This window comes from Haemaphysalis longicornis, unplaced genomic scaffold, assembly GCF_048455015.1.
Source record: "Haemaphysalis longicornis isolate Haplotype H1 unplaced genomic scaffold, Haemaphysalis longicornis Haplotype H1 scaffold_4, whole genome shotgun sequence".
NCBI classification, from domain to species: Eukaryota; Metazoa; Arthropoda; class Arachnida; order Ixodida; family Ixodidae; genus Haemaphysalis; species Haemaphysalis longicornis.
The window spans coordinates 60,994,651-61,012,610 of NW_027526361.1; the positions used below are offsets into that span (position 1 = coordinate 60,994,651).

General features: G+C 45.7%; 1 protein-coding gene across 1 annotated transcript in view; it reads left to right on the top strand.

The window, feature by feature from the left end:
- LOC144178816 (colorectal mutant cancer protein-like) overlaps positions 1-16,561 on the top strand; it is a 34,086-nt gene extending 17,525 nt beyond the window's left edge. Inside the window, exons 11-16 of the mRNA XM_077706940.1 lie at positions 1,807-1,987; positions 2,383-2,617; positions 5,065-5,238; positions 6,443-6,612; positions 9,542-9,644; positions 10,671-16,561. Of these exons, the coding sequence (XP_077563066.1) occupies positions 1,807-1,987; positions 2,383-2,617; positions 5,065-5,238; positions 6,443-6,612; positions 9,542-9,644; positions 10,671-10,760 (953 nt within the window). The 3' untranslated portion in view covers positions 10,761-16,561. The remainder of the gene's footprint in view (positions 1-1,806; positions 1,988-2,382; positions 2,618-5,064; positions 5,239-6,442; positions 6,613-9,541; positions 9,645-10,670) is intronic.
- Positions 16,562-17,960: the final 1,399 nt, after the last annotated feature.

Consider the following 17,960-nt stretch of genomic DNA (forward strand, 5'->3'; position numbering starts at 1 on the left):
GTGCGATTTATAACATCTCTGTTGACACCACCATTGAGAATCGGGCTGCAACGGAGCACATGACACGTGCCGGTGTTTTTTTTTTCTTCGGCGTGCAGGCGCAGTGGCACAGGTCGCGTCATGTCCATGGCGCATCAGCCATGTCTTTGGCTGTTTCCAGTGTTGCCTAGCGAAGAAATTGACAGCTAAACTTCTCAATGAATACCACCTATTGGCGGTGAGCGCGACCACGGGCGGCGCTGCGGAGCGCGGCCTCCGTGACGTCGTCTTAGGGATTCTCGCATGTCGTCTGCTTCACTCGGGCTCGCTCTCCCTACTGTTTCTTTGCGCTCGGTTGCCGTCATGATGCTTGTCCGCAGCGATTTTGCGTGTGCGTAACTTTTTAGAATAATAATCGACCTAAAATTGCATGCACTAGCTCAAGGGGTGAGTTAAAGTATAGTTTTTGATACCGCTACGGAAGAAACATTGCCGGCGTCGCCCCATTCCTTGCGAAGCCGGTCCTGTGCGGAGCGCGAAGAGTCGGAGCTGGGCGTCAGCTTCTGTATTAAGCAACCTTTCGAACAAAGGGAACAGCCGGCTGCTAGTAATTGAAAACGGCGAAAATACAAGGCCAAAACAAATTCCAGTCCTTCGGGGCTCTCGGCTTTGGCAAAAGGCATTAAGGTTCACGGTAATCATATGGGAGGTAAAACAGTTTTTGCAACCTGGCCGAGCGCTCGAAAGTATTGTATCACATCACTTTATGTTGTCATGGCATGAAAGTATGCCGACATGCACTATAGGCTTCGAAAACTGTAGGTTGAATTCCAAATAACCCACTGTGTGCTGGTTTTACACCAGGCTTCTAACCAGTACGGAGGTTTATTGAGCAAAACGAGTCACGTCTACCGTAAAGATACAGTGACACTATGTTTGTTCAAACCTGGAGGGATATTTCGGTACATTTTCCACGGCCATATCTTCCCAATATTCAGATATGCGTTATTGGCAAACTGCACTCAAGAGGAGGAGGAGGAAAAGGAGGAGGAGAAACCTTTATTTAATAGTAAAATAGAGCTGATTATTGGGTGGGGTCCTCAGTCCGGGACAAGAGAGTAAGAGTAATTTTCTTCAGTTCATACAACGCCCTCCCGAGTAGGCTAGGATTTGTTCTTTAAGCCTCAAGGTGTATACGGGCTCGGTGCTTGGTACGTAGCATTAGACTTGAGTCTTCATAAGAGCATCTCAAAAATACCAAAGGGAGCCTACACATTTTAAACACTTATCGAGAAGCTCTGAGCGCTGAACCTCGTGAATAAGCTAGAAAGGGCGAGTTACACACGATTATTCTGACCGATGCTCTGAAGAAAGCCGTTCTCTCTCTCCCCGTGTGTTGCAAACTTGTAGGGGATACAGCTTGAAATTATTAGGATCTGTCAGAAGCTGGCAAAAATAACTGAATTACCAGAAATACGCTCTTTAATGCACTGAAGCATCATAGCGGGCGATTTCTAGCACAGGCACTGCTGCCCCTCACAAGCGGAGTGTAGCAGACGACAGCGGCGCGAGTCCCTAAGCTGACGTCAGAGCCAGGGGGCGCCACTCAAACATCTCATCGCCAATACAAAAGGCAAAAGTGGCTACAAAACCTGTACGTGCTAGGCGTACGGGTGCTGGCCTTGTCGCCTACCTTTTCTGCAGTTTTGTGAGCGAAAGTGCAGGGAGTTTCAACGAACACTAAAGGCTGCACAACATTTTGTGTGGATTGGGAGAGACCTGGGGTTTGCAGCAGGGTGATGATACGTGCTGGTCCTGTTGTTGCAGTGGACGAGGAAGAGGAGGCCCTGCACCGGGTCCAGGAAGAGCGCCGGCTAGCTGAGGGGCTGGCCCGGCAGGTCTTGCACCGGCTGGACCGCCACTGCGGGGGTGCCTTGGCAGCCACTTCGCCCGGCTGTGTCGCCGCCAGCCCCTGGGAGGACCTCTCTTCACACAGCCACACCACCAGGTGAGCCCTCTCCCCCTCCTCATCCCCACGTTGCTGCTGTTGACGCAGAAAACCAAAGCCATGACACACCTGTCTTGTGTGGGTAAAGGGAAAAGTTGCAAGGGGAGGGAAAGCAAAAGAATGTAGGCACGAGGGAGAAGGGTGGGGACATTTGTTTTTACATGCTTCGAGTGCTTTTCCAACTAGCACAATACCTGCAACAAAATTCCCGCTGATGAGTCTTCAAAAACGTTCAGAGTGCCTCGAACAACTGCCGTACAGCTTTAAATGGCTAGGCATTATGAAGCAACGAAGATTCATTCGCTTGCCACAAGTCTGAGTTAAGTGGGAATAAGCCAGTCACGTGAAGGGAGCTCACGCCAGCGGTGCCTGTGCCTCCCCCCTTGCCTGCACAGCACCACGAGCTCCACGTCGAGCAGCTGTGACGGGGGCGGGGAGCTGAGCAAGGCTGAGGAGCAGCGCCTGCGCGAGCACCTGGTGCAGCTGCGCGGGGAGCGTGCGGCCGTGAGAGCCACCCTGCTGGAGCTGGAGAGCGTGCACGTCGAGCCCCGGGGGGCCTCCACCCTCCTGGACGCCCACAAGCTGGACCTGGAGAACGCCGTGCTCATGCAGGAACTCATGGCCATCAAGGTGGGCAAGGAGGGAGCGCTGGTGGTGTGCACCTGGGTGGCTGTGGCCCTCATCACCCCCCGCCCCCGTGCATCCAGTGTTCGGGCTTCTCTGTCTTCAGTCGTTGAGTGTATGGTCACTGAGTAGACGTCCCTCTAAGGCACCTTACCACTGAGGCCAGTTCGAGTGCATGCCACGCTGAATTTTGCACATTTGGTCGCCAGTTTGCTGTGTCCACTAAGAGCGAGTGAAGATGTCACTTGATTTCAGTTGGCTTGCATGCAAGCCCGTAGCAGGTGGACTTTAACTCTTTCATTACAGCGGAAAAGTGGCCGATTTTGAGTGCTCCCACAAAACTGTTTTTTTCTTTTTTTCTCTTGAGCTACTGGATACATTTAGCATTGCTATGCATGAAATTGTATCTTATAGATTGCTCTTTCAAACACATAGCAGCAGTTGTGTGAAAAGTACAAATATTTACAGTTTATTGGTCAAAAAAAGAGAAAAAATGTACAAGAAAAGTATTACACACAATATATATAGGCGATTGTACCAAGCCGGAAAATATATTTTAGCAATTCTAAGACATGCAAGTTGTTTCTACGTTCCTAGGCTAGAATGAAATATATAAATCAATACTGTGCACCAGGTTTTAGATTTTTGCGGGCCCGCCAACCTAGTGGCCCTGACGGCTGTGCCGCTCCACGAAGCCACTTGAGAGTAGGTCAGTCTCTCTAAATTATGCACCCAAGCATATTTGTTTGTGTTCTCACACAAAATCCTTATCAATTCAGTGGTAAAAAACAAAAAAAATCCAGCGCTCTTGAGAAGCAGCGCATGCTGGTCCACGGTGCTACTCCGACATGAGTGCCAGGCTATCTTGAAGGTGATAACGTGATATGGCGCGCTGCATTTGGCAAAATATCCCTGCTGCACGTTGTCCGGGCCTTACACATGAAAGTAAAACCGCAGTTGTCGCATAAGAAGCACATTTTGTTTATAAATACAGTACGAAGTCAAAAACGAACTTTACCCCCAGCACTTGTTGAAGTCTGAGGCCGTTTAATGGGAGCGTCTCCATCAGAACTGAAATCCAATGAACCCACATCATTGCTAGATTCGTCAAAGTTGCTGGGGTAAGGAAAATCAGCAGCTGCAGCAGCTGAAGTCCCTGCCACAGCTGTCCACTTTTGCGGAGCGCACAGTGAAGTGGACGCCATTTTCCAGCAACTCGCCACTATCGCAGGTTCGAATTCAATCTCAACACCGTCTACGCACACAAAATTAAACAAACGATAGTGAAATCAAAAAAGGAGTTGCCAATAAATACGCCAGATGATGTTAGTTGTCTGCAAGGCACCCTTTTTAGCTTTCGCGGGACGTTTGAAATCATCAGAAATCTGTGTCCGATAGCCTATGGCACCGTAAGGAATGAGGTAACATGGCATCCGGTCACATGCATGCAAAGGGCATGGTTTGCATCTTTTTTTCAGCCATCTTTCTTTGGTATCCTTAGGTAAACAAAACTGGCAGGCGGACATCGTCCCTAATGATGCTGTCATGTAAAGGGAGGGATGCAGTGGGTTGTTTAGTAGTCTCCTCGATAGCCGTACACTTCGGGAGGAAGTGAGAGTGTCAGAAAGGGCTATTTTAAATGTGTGGGTAGTATCTGATAAACCGAAACAAAAATTAAACTTTGATTAGGAATCAATGTAAAGTCTATATTTTCATAGAGGACATTGTTTGACAATGCTGGTGATGTTATCCCAGTGGAATGCTTGGCTTTTGCTACACCAGAAGTCTGTTTTGGACGGATAAGTGAGCTTTGCAGCTTGTCTTTGTTAAGCAATCTGTACAGTGTTCTGATATAGTCTTATTATCTCTTAAGATCCTTGAGATCACTGATTCATTGCTGTTCTTAAATTCGCCTGAATGACAGAGTTCATAGATTAAAGGCTGGCTTTACCAACATTGTGTTTCTGCGCTGCCCTGCTGTCTTTTCCTGCTGCAGCTGAGGCTAAGAGGCAGCAACACTTATTTCCCCTCACATCTGCATGCGTCACCGTTCCAGCTGTCACACAGAAACCATAAGCATGGTTCCAGCCAGCCAGGCTGACCTTCGTCAAATGTTTGCCCCACCCTGAGTGTTTGCCCCACCATCCTGATGCAGGCCAGTTAATACGATTGCACTGAGCATTACCCCTGCAGACCCGCCACGGTGGCTCAGTGGCTGAGGCGTTGTGCTGCTGAGCACGAAAATTCGGGTTCGATTCCCGGCGGTAGCCGCTTTCCTGATGGAGGCGAAAAGCAAGAACGCCCGTGTGTACGAGATTTCGGCACACATTAAGGATCCCCAGGTGGTCAAAATTAATCCGGAGCCCTCCACTATGGTGGCCTCATCGCCTGCGTTGCGGTGGCATGTTAAACCCCACAATCAAGTCGATCAAATCAAATCATTCCCCCTGCAGGAGGAGAAAGCTGAGCTGAAGGCCCAAAACTACCTGTTGGAGAAAGAGAAAGCCGCACTGGACCTGCGCACAGGCAGCTGGGAGGCCCGGGAGCAGGCCTACCTGGTCTCCATCGAGCACCTCAGGACACAGCTCGCCGAAACCCGGCCACTGCAGCAGCCACCCATCCGGCTGGTGGGTGCTGCACCAACTGTCGAGCGGCCGGAGAGTCGTCTAAAAGCAATAGGCCGGCTTCCCCAACCTACCGAGGCTTGCGGGGAACACTGTCGCTTAGTTTGGTATTGTAGGCAGCTGGGCTTGGGTGTTGTTCACCAATATATAGACAAACAGCTCGCATAAAATGAGGGAAGGGATGCCACAGCCAGCAGTAGGAGTTGTAGGCAACAAGTGCCAATATCTGGTCATGCTTGTATATAAAGTGTGCTCACATTTCTTCTAAGGTGGGCACAAAATGAATAGGCATTCTGAACAGCATGTATATGAGGTTTTCAGCAGTCTTATTAGGATACGAGCGGAGCAGCTGCGTAGATTGCACAGGCCTACATGCATTGCCCACAGAATCGTGAATGAGAGAACAGCTGCCCACTGATATGAGGAGTACAGTGGAGTACCTAGTACAGAAGTAAGAGACGACCGCATATCATATCACTACTCGCCTACATGAAGAGTGAAATGATGAATGTCATTGTGTTCCCATTGACCAAGATGAACTGCATAAACAAAAAGGAATGAAGGCTGGATCCGTACCCTATTTGGGTCAGAGACGGCAATGCACTTGCAAATGCAAACACGCATCAAATGCTTTGCCAAGTTTCCGCCATGGTATCACTACAGGTGCAAAGTGTTTTTACGGGCCTTTGAGGAGGAAGAATTTTGTGTGCATGTTACCAAAGACACAACTGCCCTGTGCTCACAGCCAGCACCAGCGTGTGGGCATGACATCCGCTTTGGGCGTTTCTGCCTGAGAGCTGTGCAGGTGAAGCCAGCCATGCTTTGCCACAGGCTGTAAGCTGATGTAGCTTTGCATTAAATTTGACTTGCTGAGTACTCTCACCTGGTACTTTTAGATTTAGCAAAGGTGCGTGTTGTCGTTGGGGTCCTTTAGTAAAAGTGACTAATGAGTTAAAGTATGAAGTAATTTTTTCAGGAGTTAACTTTTTTTTTTAATCTGGGGAGTACACCAATTTTTACCAAGCAATGTACCACCTCCTTCCCCTTTCTCTCTCTCCCTAACTGACCATGTGTGGATGTGTGTGTCCATGCAAATCAAATTTTAAATTAAATCCACCTGGTGTTCGTAGTATGGGTCTCGGTAAAGTTTGGTGCTGTGCACACTTTCGTGTGCAGTAATAAAGTGGGCCTGTGTCCTCTCTCGCAGGAGGGCACCAGCCCCGAGACGCAGGAGTTGGCCGAGTCCCAGAAGCGGGAGAAGCGGCTCAAGGCCCGCATCGACGAGCTCGTGGCCACCCTGGAGAAGATCACCAAGAATGCCGAGCTGCGCTCCCAGCAGTCGGCCGAGTTTGTCAACGACCTCAAGAGGGCCAACAGGCGAGTCTTCTCCCTACCCCTGTGCAGGCATGCACTGCTTTGGCAGTCAGAGCAGTGGTCCTTCTCTTCTGAAACTTCTCAAATCACTGCACTTGAGATGGAAGACACACAGCGCTTGTGTAGACGAAGTGCAGTATTGTACTGTGAATGTCTTGATTTCAGTTCGGACTATGTTTTCAGTAGTTTCATACATTATTATGTAGGTACGTCCCTGTGCTCAGCTTTCAACTCCTATAACAAGACATAGTGGGAAAAACGGTAGCTTGCAATAATTTTGATGAAAATTTGCGTGGTGTGTTTAGTTGATTGACAGTTTGATTAGGCCTGTGTGACTTGGACTAAATTGGCTGAAAATACTTCCAGTGGTAACTGTTATGCAAGGGCACTGGCTTATCTTGTTCTTGATTCAATATTTGGGATCTTTGGTCTGTGGTTAGTGGTCACTAATTACAAAACTGTAGCAGGACAACATTTCGTAAAGGTTGACCTTTCTGTGCACAAAACCTTGCTCGTGTGTATTCATTTTACAGGCTTTCTTTCTCCCTCACAAATAATAGGCTCAGTATGTGCACAAAGTGCATAGGTGCCTACTCATCTTGAGTAGTATAGTGTAGGCCATTTATAGCGTAACCACTTATAGTGCAGGGCCACATATAACGCAGGTTTCTTTTACCACTGGTTTGCCTGCCATAGAAATCAATGTACAGTCTAACCCCGCTACAACGAAGTCCGCTTCAACGAAATTTCCGCTTTAACGAAATATTTCCAATTCCCTGTCAGCTAGCCATAGAAGTCAATGCAACATAGTCCTCGTCACAGCGAACCATTTGTGTAGCTTTCTTTCGCTTCAACGAAATTTTCGATGAATTGGGCTGGGTTTGAACAATTTTTTTAGAATAAAATAAGCATAGTGCCAGCTATCTGTAACTTTTTAAGCATTCAGGACGCTTAGTTTCACCGAAAACATGCGCGGTGCGCCCACACTGCCTCCCCAAAACAAACACAAACTCATAGGTGGACGCCATTGTTTGATGGTGATAACGATGTGGCGGGCCGTCTTTACGTGAGGCGCAAGCCAGGTCCGCCAAGCCGGAGCTATGTATAGCCAATCCGTATCCAGTTGAAATCGCGCGAATGTGCTCTGCTGCTGGCGCAGCGCCGTCATGTATGTGTTGCGAGCAGCTGTCCTTGCAGTTTTCCTTCTACAATACTTCAGTCAAAAGCAAAAATAATGTTTTCGTGTTTTGTCTTGAACCCGCGTCGTCCTATCTTAGTCGCGCGCATGCGGTCGCGGTCGCTTTAAATGCAAGCGCGCTCGGCTTGCCTGCCAAGGTCAGTTGCTGCCGTGCCTAGTCAGAGCTCCTGCCACAAGCGAGACGGGGCTTCCAACCGCCTAGCAGCTATCTGCAAGTAATCAGCTCAGGGGAAAGGCCTTGTTGTACACCAATACGCTTTGAAAGCCTGCATTTCTTCATTTCTTCACCTCTCCCCTCCTCCTCAGTATCGCGCTCTTTGCGTGCTGGTAAAAAAACAGATAGTCATTGGTATGTTTGTTGTCTGAATAAACATGACATTACTGCGCGTCACTCCTTTTTCTAAGCATTGTATTATGCTGCCAATGATGCGGAAATATCCAGGGCTATTTCTTTTGCCCTTCCGTGCTGTGTTGGGGCAGATTTCGCCTCAACGAATTTCGTTGTAGCGGGATTCGACTGTATAAGCATACCGCTTAACTTGTGATCGGCAGAAGCACAATACTGTTTGTAGTGCGGTTCTTTGGCAGGCCCGCTGATCGACCAGCACAGCTGGGGCATCGTTTTAGGGTCACGAGGAAGAAGTAAAGGTGGAATCAACCATCTGACGCAGCGCGCTCCCTGCTTTCCTTTAACTTCTTCGACACACAAACGAAAAAAAATAGGCACCCTTAAGCTCGCTGTTCCCGTTTGCACTTGCGTGATAACCAAACTGCCCTTGCTTGATGCACCTCGGAAGATAGCGAGCCCCCACCCCTCCCTCACGGTAAGTTGTCACTATTAGAACACTGTGCAGATAAATAACAGCTCTTCCCTTTTTAACACATCTGGAGATAGCGAGCTGCGACACTAGAGGTTTCCACTACCTGTATGTTGTGCTCATAAGCAAGCGCCTGCGGCATCAGGAACGTAAGGTGGGGTGAAAAAAAATTAATCTTGCTTGGCTTGCGTTCTTATCACGTTGTCCCACAGCAACCATCCATTACAGAAAGAAATGCAGCCGTACTCCATCAAAGCACAAACTCAAAGAAAGGAAAGCAGGGCTAGAAGTTTTTGCGACCGTGGTTTGTAAGGCTCTGCAGCGGCGGCTGTTGGGGAAAAAAAATGACGAAATAAAGACCCCACCTCTGTTCTTGAGAAGCCTTCATTTGAGTGAGGATAAACAAATAATGATTGAAAGTAAGGTTGCAGTGTGGTAGGATTCGCGCATGTTTTGTTTATAGCGTGGTACCGCTTATAGTGCGGATTTTCACGGCTTCCGCGACATACGTTACACCGTAAGCCGGCTACACTGTACAAAGATGCATTGCAAGGAGTTCCTGCAGTGCACTGCTATGCCTCGAATAGTTAGTAAGGTAGTGCACAAAGCTAGAAAAAAATAATAATTTTTTTGCTTTTGTCACAAATGTGTTGAACGTCACAAAAATGCAGTGGACAGTTTATCGAAGGCAATTTTCTGGTGGGGGAAGTGTGGTTTTAGAAGTACAGTGTGCTGAACACTACTCCTGTTTAAGAGTATGCTGGACAGTATTAAGTGAAGGTTTTGTTAGTTTTCCTTATCATATCACGGTTACAGTGCAAAAACAAATTGTTGGCCAAACAGAATCATCGGTCAGCCAATCGAATTTTCATGGCTGCAACAATTTACGATACGACATTTTCCTCCTTTCTTGCAGTGCCCTTGTGTCAGCATTTGAAAAAGTCAAGAAGAAAAACCTGACCAAAATCAGGAAGATTGAACTGCAGATGGCGGCAATGGCAGAGCGACATAGCTCTCAGGTCCGTACTCTCACCGTTGGCGTCTTTTGTACGTGTGAGGGCGTGTTTTCCTGACCCGCTTCTTCTTGGTGGTTTGTGGGGCCCTCAGCAGTAATGCACTGCACTGCACCACCAAGCTGCATTCAGCAAGTAAACGTGTGGCCATAGCTTGTTTTGGCGCAAATTTCAAATTCACATTTACAATGCATGCACTTGACGGAAATATGGGTTGCCTTTCTTTAAGCAGCTGACGTGAAAAGAGGGGAGTGGGGAGTATTGGGAGTGTATAATTGGTTGGGAAGTGGCACTGTTCGCCCAAGCTACCGGTTATATGCTTTCGCTATATACTTGCCCTTTTCTGAATTGCACATTGTAATCCGTGCTTGATCTCATTTGAGTTAGTCCCACCTACTTGAACTAGGAGTTACCATAAACTAATTAAATGAACCCCCTAAGTGTTTCTTTTTTTTTTTTTTCTATTGAACATTTCCTCATCAAAAGTCAATTTTTTTGTTGGTGATGTTGATTTATAATGTACTAAAAAGCAGAATGTTCGAAAAATATTTACACCACATACTAAGTCAATTCAATACAATACAGTTTGTATCTGTACAATACATAGGAAGTCAGTTGTCTGTGCTATGAAAGTACAAACTGCATAAAGAAAATAGTTGCACACACCTCGATATTCTTCCTTTGTGTAGGCTAATCAATCTAAGCCGTTGCCGACCGTCTCTCGTCCTGGACACACAAGAGGAACCCCTATTCTGCTAGGACAAGCAAAACAGTTTGTGGAGGATGCTTTAGCAAGGATGACTTCTGCTGGCGCGAAACACCACAGGGTTAATAACAGAAGATGGCAATTTTGCCAGTCAACATGCAAAAAAAAAAAGGTCACATCATTTCCACAGAGAATACAAATCTCGTAAATGTTTTCTGAAGTGTACTCAAGAAGTCCTACTCTTTCAATACACCAAGAAACCTGTAAGGAGCCCTGCAAAAAGTGTAATTTCTAAACGTACCTCTTCCTCTGCCCAACTCCTGCAGGTGCAGATGTTAAAGCAGCGGATAGCCATGCTTGAGGGCACCAGCCTGCGTCACGCCTTGCCCCTCTCGGGAAGCGAGACTTCACTCTGAGGGCACCATGGCTTCAGCCAGGCAGGGGGGGCCGTTTTCATAAGAGTTTGCCTGGTTTCTTGTTTTTGCTTACGTGGCACCAGGGTGTACACGTTAGTGTTAGTAGTGGTCACACCTGTACGACTACCACAGTTTCTTCTGTGCGTAAACACCAGTGTGTTGCACCTGCTCCTTCCTCTTGGAATGAAGTTCCTGTTTGCACAGTTATGTCGCAAAATTCCTTTTGTTAAGAATGCGTTTTCGTGTGTTCGGTTGTTGAGCTTGCGTTCAGCAACCATAAGTGTTAGTCTTTTGTGGTTAAAAAGCAGTCTTGTTTATCCAAGGAATTAATATGGATCATGAGACTCAAGCTCATCTTTGTTGATGTGTAAGTAGGTGCGTGGCAAAGATGTTTTTGATGCTGCCTATACATCTTTTTTGTTAGTTTTACTGCAGGAAGCTTAGAGGATAGCAAGGGATGTTGAAATGTTACTTGATGTGTTAATCACCCTGTGGGAAACACAGTAAATGGCAGGGAATGCTAGCAGGTGAAGATCAGTATCACGTGTTGTTATGGGAAACCTTTTTTTTTTTAGGTCTCCAACCTGAAACTAGTAGCCGTCGTTTGAAGTTTAGAGGTAGTACACTGCTGATCGGCATGTAGCAACCATATCAACTGCTTCGGACAGCCCGAAATGTCACAAAGTACAATTGTGGCACGTGGAATGAAAAACTCTCGTTGCTGACAGAGGCAGGAGAATACAAAAGCACTGCTTTTTTAAGACTTAGCATTTGTATTTGCCATTGACTATTGTTAACACTCTGAAAATGAAGCGATTGATTTCTGGGAAATGCCAGCAGGGTAAGAACGCTTTTATCGATAAGGAGCGCAGTCAGCTAGCATTCATTGGTGCGTTTGTATCAGTATTTTGTTTGTTCATGTAGCCATTCTCATTTTTGCTGTTTTTTACACTTTCGAGACCAAAGAACAATTTCCCCAAGCCCGGTATCACTTTTGTGTCATTTACAAGTTTTAGTGAGTCAAATAGCAGCACAGCAGCACATGTACAATGGTTTTTTATGTGTAGTAGTTACGTAACGGGAAGCTCAGTTCAGAACTAAGCTTGTTGATTCTGGTAGACCCAGGTAGACAAGCAGTTTTGAACTGCTCGTCACATCCAGTCTTCTCATTGTACCTGCCTACTGTTTTTCCCCCACATATACGTTACTTGTTCCAAACAGCAGTGTAGTAGTCAGTTGCACTTCGAGTTTGCCTTTGCAACTCCACCATACCTGCCTCCACCCTCTTGTGTTCCAATGACTTGGGGACCAGTCTGTATCGAATCTCAAGGCCGCTTAGGGCAATCAGCACTCTGGAGGAGGAGGAGGTTCTCAAAAGGAGGGGTAGTCGGGCTGTGCCTTGACCAAGGTTCGCTGCTAATCACACACGGAGCATAGCTACCTAGTCATTGGTGTCATGGCCGCCTTAATCTTGTCCAGGATAGTTCAAGGCATTGTTTTATTAACTTACACGCTTCTTTTTTAAAGGCCTGAAGGCATTGGACCAGTCTCGTTTACCAGGGTATATTGAAGCAACGAAACCTTGCGTAGCTTCAAGTGCCGTATGCATCAAATGTACTGCGTACAGGTTATTTGGTATACGTGCATGAAAGGATGAAAATGTGGGCAATGACTCTGCCTTGCAGCTTATAGACCATGTGCTTGGATGCCAGTGATTGCTTGTTCTTAGCAGCTGAACCAGTAGCTATTGCACAGTTTTGCGTAGCTGGAGAAAAGTCAGGGTGTAAGTCAGATTTGTCGTGGGCGTATAGCGGAAAGTGATGGTGCCTTTTTCTTTTTGAGATGTGGGAACAGGTTTAATGTTTCTGAAGTTTTTGAAAATCTGCATTGCAACTAGGGCGGGTTGCTTTTTCTTTGCAGGAAAGTCTTCGTGGAATCTTTGAGACATTTTTCACTCATCGCTTACTTCACAGTTGTGTTGTAGTGTTGGTAGGTAGCAGCATGCAAGACTTCCAGTACTTCTGTAGTAGCTTTTTGCCCCTGACTTTATACATATGGCTTGGTTATATAGCTGTGGTCTTTTCTTATATTACCTTAAGAGGTATATTGGTCACACCCTGTAGTGGATTATACAGTGTGAAGAGTTCTTTTCTACTTCATGTATATATATATATGATTTTTTTGTTCAGAACTCTTGTTGTGAGCATTGTGTTGCTCTTTCTGGTCGAACTTTCATTCAGTCACGGACATTTTTACACGATTATTACAACTACTTGAAGACGTCACATGCCTTGATGTGATCGTTATGCTTTCTTGTTCATTAATTTGATAGAGCTATCGCCATTGTGTGTCATTCTGCTGTATCACTCAACTGATACATACCGGGTGCACAAGGTATTTGAGGACGCTACTGCTTATCGCCATAGACACTAGCAGCCTCATCATATATATGTAGGCTTACGGCTGCTTGTTCGTCGACCCCTTATCGTTAATACTGCGCAGTTTGTTCAAAGATTGAAATGTGCAAGTTGAAGCAGGGAAATGAAACGCCATGCAGTCCTCGTTGCCCTGCCCGCACACCACAGCATCTTTGAAATTGACACTTCAGACATCGTCAGAACCCCTCAGTTTCTCCGAGAAGGCGGTGGTGTTATCCGTTGTCCACAATGAGGTTGACGTCATGCCGCCACACATTTTTGCAGTACTCCGCGTTAATGTGGGCGGTTACGTGGATGTGTTTGCCACCGTTGTGGAGCCATGGATAGAGAGTGTTCCTAAAGGAAGACCATATATCTGTCAGAAAGATTTGGTTCCTGTCCTCACCGCCTGTGTCACCCAATAGCGGCATGGCTGACAACTTCTGTGACCCCGTCACTCCCAACTTGTGGCCTCCTAGTTCTCCAGATTTAAATCCGCTCAACTACTATGCCTGGGGTGTCGTTGAGAGAGAGGGCAACAATGGGCTGCATAATACAAAAGACTCGCTGAAGGCTGCCATTTCTCACTCAATGGCAAACGTCTCTAAAGATCACGTGACCCGTGCATGCAGCCGATTGCGAAGTCGAATTGAATCACTCATTGCTGCCGATGGCAGATTCATTGAGTAGTTAAGGAAATAAACCTTAAGAGAAGTACTTCGCAAAATTTGGTAAAAATATGTCTGGTTTTGTGGGAGATATTCTGTTGTGCCCAACACCAACGTTCTGTTCTCAAATATATTGCGCACCCGGTATTTGATACTATCACATATGTCGGCACTGCACCAAACAGCAGGGAACTTCATACCATGTTCATATCTCTTATCCCTTCTTTGAAGGGTTTTCAGAGGAAGCACTGTTGAACTATTAGATAACAGCATGCCTGACGTCTTGATATTTTCCCCCAGTAGCCTATTAGGGACGAATGACAGGAACCCTGTATAGGCCTCTTTGTACTATGCAAAAAGCTTGCGAAATTTGTTTCTGACATCAATTCTAGTTTTGTATATTTCACTTTATATGAAGCTTGGTGCACTAAAATGTGCTTGACTACACGAGACTTCCGTAGTGGATAGCTGTAACCACTGTTGTATCTTATGTAATTCTGCACACATTTAACCTCTGCAATAGCTATCTCGCGACAGTGGTAGAGGTTAAGGCTACAGATGTTTTTTAAGCACCGTGGCAGAAACTTTTTATTATTCGAAAAATTCAGTGATTGAACATGAATGTCTGATTGTGTAGGTTTGTAAAGTTCACACGTTCACTGTGATGCCTTCGGCTTTAACTTCTTTGTGCAGTAGTTGTGGGGTGCATTATCATGTCTACTTCGAAGCATTTTTGACCGCAATCATTTATGAGCACCTTGCAAATCAGTCGGAGCATGTGCGCAGACAAGAACGAACTTATTGCCTTAATGACAAGAATATCGTTGGTGCATGTAAGTCTCACTGTTTAGCTTAGTAAAAAGCGGCACAGTGTTGAAAATCAGTGGGTGATGGCTCGCAGCCAAAGAGAATGAACCGTGAAGGTACCAGGTTGTGTGGATCTCTTACATCCATTTAAGTGTGCTCCTGGAAAGGAGGAAAGGCTGTGTTGTAGAACAGAGCGGGTTAAATGCTGACTTGCAGTGTCGCAGCAATTGTGTAAATACAACCGGCAGCCTTCACTGGCAGTATGCCACCTCACATAATGCCTGTCCTTGGAGGCTACGCGTATTCCCTGAAACTTGTGTAGTCAGCTCTCGTTAGTTCAACCCTGGCGGGACCTCTAAAATCCCGTTGAATCAAGTGGGAAATCTAATTAAAGTAGAAATGCATAGCCTTGTATCAGACTGGTGCTTTTGGTCAAATTGGGCTGCACCATTGATTTGAGATCAAAAGCAGAAGCTGATCTGGGGTGGTGTGCACTGTAAGCTGGGCTGTGGTTGTTCTGAAGGTGCTTGGCTGGGAATGCTGTTGTCCCCACACCCTCCCCCTCCTTTGAAATCGGGCACAAAGGTTGAACTGATACGTGTCAGCTGCAGCGAAGACATGGCATGACTGAGCATGGTAGTTCTATGATGTCGCGGGTACCTTTATTCCCTCTTTTTGGATGTGCGCTTTCTCCTAGCTGGTCGTCGGTAACAAGTCAAAGGCTTGGAGATACGAACGCCAGGGTTGCATAATCACAGCGTTCTTGTTTACGTGGCATGTGTCAGCATATCCGCCTAGCCTTTGAAGCTCTTCATCGAAGTTACTCTGCTCGTATGCTGTTCACTCTTGCTTACCTCAGGAAGGGGCTGTGTTGACAGACACTTTATGGCTTGTTACTCTGTCACAGAAGTGTGTTCCTACTTTTGTTCTTATCGTGCAAGGTTTAAGGAAAGGGTGCTTGTCTATGGTGTAAAAGCTGGTCCTTCTTTCGTTTTGCCTCTGCATCTAAGTGGGCACACGACCTCTCTTTCGGAAACTTTTTCAAGTAATGGGTGGAGTAGTTATTGAAAACTTTACAGAGGTCATGTTCTTGCAGGCAGCAGCATTGGTAACTTTGAATTGTGCACCGTGTTCAAATGGGATGGTAGAGGACTGTTCTGCAGGAGTATTGTTAAGAAAATGTTTACAAGTTGTGCAAACTAGACTAATATACGTAGCCAATATAGCAATGACAATAGCCATATCTACTCTGTTTATATGCAATGAAGGTAAGGAATGGCAATAAGTTTGACATAAATTTGCTACTGTGTGTGCAACTCGTAAAGGTGTCGTTCTTGACTATTAATGGATGGAAAAGTGTGGTGCTAGTAGCGAGATTATTGGACGTGAGTGTGCATATGAATACAGTGTTCTCTCAATTTTGTTCCAGTGGGCTTTTAGACATCTGCTCAGCATTAGGTTCCCATGTGGCATTACCTCAATGCAGTATTGTAAAACCTATCTCCCTCACTGCCAACTTGTTATTTCTTTGTTTTATCATACTCCAATATCAATAGCCATGATATACAAATGGTGGCATCACTGAATTTCAATACATATCGTGAAAAATGTGCGAGTTATTCTCATCTAAGTCTCTTGTGCCAAATTAGCGCTGAACTCTGGTCAGTACAAAACAGAGTCAGAGGCATCACTAGTTCTTAATTCTAATCTGCAGTGTTCTGCATTGCTTCTAGGGAGTGCAGCTGGGGTAGAGGTTTGTATGACCAGGTATGGATGCATTGTATATACGGCTGGATATCCTTGTAAGTATGCGTAACTTTATGCATTTCCGAATTGTTTTTTTTTTTTTATTGTTGCAAACAGTGCTGACATCAGATCTCGCTCTTTCCTTAAAATCTACTCAAGGTGCCTACTTTACAAGGTACAATGTATTAGTGTTGTAGCTTCTTTTTGCATTTCCTTACACCCTTACGATGCATACATAAGTGTCTATTGTTTTAATAAAGTCAACATTCTAACCCATGGGTTCTTGTTCTTGTTGCGGTGCCCCTGTTGCACTTGTATGCTTTTATGGCAAAATTGTGCGTGGACCACAGGTAAAAGAACAGAATACGAGTCGTGGTACCACAGATTAAAGAATGGGCTGAGAGATTGTTATGATTATCTTGTGTATTTAAGCACAAATCCATTTCCGCTTAAGTTGTGGCACTGCAGTAACATAGAACAGTACACACAAAAAAATGGCGATTCCTTGCTGCAAACTGATTTTCACTTTGACCTTGCCTTATGTTTTGCTGGCTTTAGTGCTGGTGAAATGGACGTGTGCCTAATGAAGGAAGACTCAAACCGGGGTAACTGCAGTTGCAAATTCGCTTTAGAAAGGCTATTAGAATTTAGTGTAGGTATTGCATCAAACACTCTGTACCAAGTCCTGGTAATTGGGTAAACAGAGGATTGTCAAGAGAAAAAAGAGTGGGGGTGTAGAGGGGTACATTTTGTGAAATGGTTATCTAATGGGCCCAAAGCCTGCAAAGTGCACCCTAGGGCAGGCATAAAGGATTAGTAGTAATACCATCATCATCATCATCAACAGCCTATAGGTCCACTGCAGGATGAAGGCCTCTTGTCCACCTCCAACCGCTCCTTTTATGCGCTGCTCGAATCCATTCTTTGCTTCCGTATTTAAAATAGAGCGGAATAAAATCCGAATTTCGGAGAATTGGATATTTACAACGCATAAACTCCGAAAAACATCGAAATTTCGCTAAACAATAAACCTCGAAAAACACCCTCAGAATTTTACCAATGATAAACTCCGAAAACCCGGTGTCCTAAATATCGGCAAAGATAAAAGGAAGACGACAAGCTCAGAGAGGAGAGCAAACATCAAATTTTCTGCGCTTTTTCTGGCATTTTTTACGTTTTTCCAGAATTTCATCATGCATATGTCCAACAGGCCATCAACATTTGTTTGTAGAAGGCGATATTCATACAGGCAAAGAAGTGATTCTCTTTTCGTGTATTGCCAGATCACAAAACATGGTGTCGTGAAAGAGGCTACAGGTTTTAAACCTCCTTGGTACAGACACAACTGAGTTGCTGTTTTGAGAAGATTATAATTCCCAGTTGCAATGACCTAAGATATCAACGCGGAATCGGTGCACTAAATAGCAGTACGTGCGCTTCGAGCGCGAGCGGATATCTCGCTTGCACTTGAAATATTGCCGGAATTTGGTGCACGTGCCCGAACCTAAAACTCGCCCAAAACCCGCCCAATCACCAAAAAATAATTTTCTAGGCAAACGAAA